The sequence below is a fragment of the Cystoisospora suis genome, assembly GCF_002600585.1.
Source record: "Cystoisospora suis strain Wien I chromosome Unknown contig_4396, whole genome shotgun sequence".
NCBI lineage: Eukaryota > Apicomplexa > Conoidasida > Eucoccidiorida > Sarcocystidae > Cystoisospora > Cystoisospora suis.
In genome coordinates, this window is record NW_027157188.1 from 10,904 (window position 1) to 14,834 (window position 3,931).

At 41.9% G+C, this 3,931-nt stretch overlaps 1 protein-coding gene across 1 annotated transcript in view; it reads right to left on the reverse strand.

Moving 5' to 3' along the window:
- The window catches only part of CSUI_008048 (sec34-like family protein), a 5,057-nt gene extending 1,196 nt beyond the window's left edge, over window positions 1-3,861 (reverse strand). The window contains exons 1-3 of the mRNA XM_068068187.1: window positions 3,546-3,861; window positions 2,741-2,844; window positions 269-2,272 (exon numbers count right to left, since the gene is read on the reverse strand). Coding sequence (XP_067919839.1) covers window positions 269-2,272; window positions 2,741-2,844; window positions 3,546-3,608 — 2,171 coding nt within the window. The 5' untranslated portion in view covers window positions 3,609-3,861. The remainder of the gene's footprint in view (window positions 1-268; window positions 2,273-2,740; window positions 2,845-3,545) is intronic.
- Window positions 3,862-3,931: the final 70 nt, after the last annotated feature.

Sequence of the window (3,931 nt, forward strand, 5' to 3'; positions counted from 1 at the left end):
ACAGACTGACAGATATAGATAGATAGAAGATAGATCAAAAGTTGGTTAGATAGATTAAAGACAGATAGATAGATAGATTAAAGATAAATTTAAGATAGATTAAAGATAGATAGATGGATAGATTGAAGATGGATTGAAGATACATTAAAGATAGATTCATAGATTGAAGATAGATCAAAGATAGATTAAAGATAGATTAAAGTTAGATAGATATAAATAGACAGATCAACCCGGGAGAGAGGAGAGATAGGAGAGAACTTCTTCTTACCTATACGGGTGAAGAATAGCATTTAGGATAGGGCATAGGATAAACCGGATACTTTCTATCATTCTTGTATATATTTCTTCTTCATCTTTCTCATGTCCTTGTTCTTCTTCTCCTCCTGCTAGAGTCATTCTTTCTTCCTTCTTATCCCCCTGCCTCGTAGACGAGAGAGCCAGGGAGTCTGAAATGGAGGCTGCTGCGGGAGCATCGAGTAATAGGAGAAGTGTTAAGAGAATCTGAGGCAGATCTCTCTTCAAGTAGAAAAAGTATTCTGTGAATGATAGACGTAGGGAGTCATCTTTGAAACACAGGGGCAGATCATTTCTGATCTTTCTTTCTTTTGCTCCTTTCTCCATACGTTCTCTTTCTCTCTCTTTCTCTCCACTCCATTCTTCTCTATCATCTTTATCTTCTTCTTCATCTTTTCTTCCTCTCTGTTTTCTATCTTGATCCTTCTTCGTGTCCTTCTTCTTGGTCTCTTCTTCCCTACGTTTCTTCTTCTTTCTTGAGGTGTGTTGAAGATCTCGAGAGAGAGATGAAGAAGAGATGCATGCAGATGTCTTTGACGTCTCTTCTTCCATATCTTTGGGTAGCTGTATAAGCAGACGAGTTAAAGGAGAGATAAGAGGAGAAGAAATCGAAGAGATGAGAATGCCTGCATGTCTCCTAACAGTCGATACGAGAAGAGCTCGCGCATCATACACTTCTTCTCTCATTCTCGGGATTAGCCAACTCAAGAAAGAAGATGAAGAAGACGTCTTCGTATTCTTACCTCCATCATATGCCTGGTCGTATGGCAACTGGCCCTGAAGATCTCTCTCTTCATCCTCTTCCTTTCCTTTCATCTGCTTCTTCTTCTTTTCTTCTTCTTCTCCTTCGTCTTTCTTTGAGTTCACCCCCCTTGGCGGCGAAGCAGAAGAAGAGAGAGAGATCTGATGGTCTTCGTACGGGTCCTTGTCATGGCTATCTTCGCTTCTTCCCCGTGAGAAGAAAGGAAGAGAGAAAGACGGGAGAGCGACAGTTTTATGGGTGCATGTGAACTGATAATTCTCACCTAAGGATTGGAGATACTGCTCGACAATTAAGAGGTGTTCCAACATAAAGAGCTCTTGGAGAATCTCGTGGAAATGAGACCCCTTCACGCCACATAGAAACAAAGATGAAGAAGGAACGGCCTTCTCATCTGTCTTCTTGCTATCTAGAAAAGGACTAGATGACGAACTATTCGAACTATTTTGCAGACTCAGCCATCTCTCGTTGTCTTTACTCTTATTCAACCTCTTATCTTCTTCCTCTTTCTCTTCTTCTTCATTATCCATAAGCATTAAGAGATAGTTATCTTCAGGCTCCTCTTCATCTTTCTTTCTATCAGACAGTTCTTTTGGAGATTGGGTGGGCTTATCATGCTTCAAGATCACTTCTCTCGTCCTATAAACGGATAGCTCGAAGGAGACATGCATCCAGAGCCATACATCAAGAGGTGTATTGTCATCCAAGTCGCCGGTTGAAGAGATGGAGGAGGAGTCACGAGAAGGTAGAGAGATAGAGGAAGAAGAAGAAGATGATGATGAGCTAGAACCAGACGACTCAGAAGAAGATGTAGGAATAGGTGTAAAAGAAGAAGAATCTCTAGTAGATCTTGAAGACGAGGCGGAAGTCTTTCTCTGGTTCGCTACGAAGAAAGAGTGAAGTTTCGGATACTTCTTCGAGGTCGCGATGGTCATCCCTAGACATTTCGATACAGTTGTATAGACACGTTTCATAGTGTCTAGACAGGCTTCAATTGTCGACCCACAGAGAGATGAAAACGCATAGTCAGAAGACATTGCTCGATGCAGAAGAGAGATGATACGGAGTGCATTTTCAACAGGAGAAATAAACTGAATAGTCGTGGGAGTCGTGGGACAAGCGGTTCTCTCTCTGTCGATTCCTTCCTCTCGCTTCTGCTGCTCTTGGTGTTGCTGTTCCTCAACACTTGAAGAAGAAGAAGAAGCTGATCCAACGAGCCTAGCCACACACCCATATACATAACTCACATATACATGTCAACACACGTCTCTGCACAAAGAAAAGTCTGGAGGGTAGCGTAGCGGACCCATTGTTCAAGCGTAGAAGGCGGCGATAAGAGGAATGAAGAAAATACGTAGGGGGGGGGTACTGCATGTCTATCACGTTCGTCTACTCCCAAAGTGGGATCAAGTGACGCAACCACAGGCGTACATATATATGCATGTATATATAGCAGACTTGGATCTGAATCCGGGATACATACATATAGACATATACATGTATATATACATGAGTCCTGTGTGTGTAGTCTATGTATGTGCATGTATATGTAAGAATGAGTAAGGGGTGGTGGAGATGTTAAGAGAGGGAAGAGAGAATCTACGAAAAGAAAAAGAGAGAGGAACGGGATTGAAATAAGCTAGAGAGAGACACAGAGAAAGAGAGATAGAAGAACTGAAGGCTTACGAAGAGAGAAAGAAGAGAATAAGATTTTCCTCTGAGATATCTTGTAATCGAACCTTCTCTTCGACCTCTGCATCGGCTCGAAAGACAAGCCGCTCTTGAACATCCTAAAGAAGAAGAGAAAAAAAGCACAAACTAAAAAGATGATCGAAGAAGAAGAAAAGAACGAAACCGCACTTCATAGTGTAAGAGGAAAAGAGAGAGAATACTCCATCCATAGACACCTTCCCCCCCCTCTACGTATCTTCCATCTAACTTGACTCTATCTCCCTACACAAGACCATTCCTAAGAAAAGCATGCAAAGACGCCACATATCAATTAAGCTCTATCCCTCGTCATCTGTCTACTCTCAGTCACGCGAGCACAGTTATCTGTCATTCTCTCTCTTACTCTCTTACCATCATTTTCTCTTTCTCTCTACTTTCTCTTTCTATATATATAGTACCTGTCTCTCTCTCCTTTTTCTTCTCTATATATACGGAGATGTGTATATACATGTATACATATATGGTTGAGAGGAGTGTAGAAGTGACTATGCTCTTGGTGTATAGCCAGACATATAGCTAGCCGCGTGGCATGATGTCTAGCTTGGATTTTTCCCTCAGATAGAGAAGGCATGTGTGTGTCTGTGTAATGGAGTCATAACATCGAGAGAGGCCTCATATCAATGCTAGAGACAAGCTCACCCTTCGGGTGTATGTACATACACCCAGATCAGACTACTGAGACGTGTGCTGTGTATTCCTTCTGCTATTTCTATTTCGTCTCCTTCTCTAGCTCCTCCTTGTTATGAGAAGATGAGCTTACGTGAACAAGCTGAACGACTATGGAGAGAAAAGGCGCGAGTTGAGAAGCCTTCGCCTTGTCCATCTGAAGGGGCTCCAAAATGTCAAGCGAAAGTGACTCAATAATTTCGCTGCAGACACAACGACAGAGTGAGAGAGAGAGAGAGAAAGATAGAAAGAAAGAGGAAGAAAGAGAGAAAGAGTGAGAAGGAGTTGGAAAGAAAGACAGGCGAGAAACTGAGAGGATTCTTCATGTATAGAATCAGTCACATCTCACTAGGGTTAACGAGACCCCCATGGAAGGAACGAAACAGGAGAGAAAGAGAGAGAGAAGGAAATATAGATAGAGAGATAGAGAGATAAATAGATTAAAGATAGATAGATAGCTAGATAGAAAGATAGATAGAT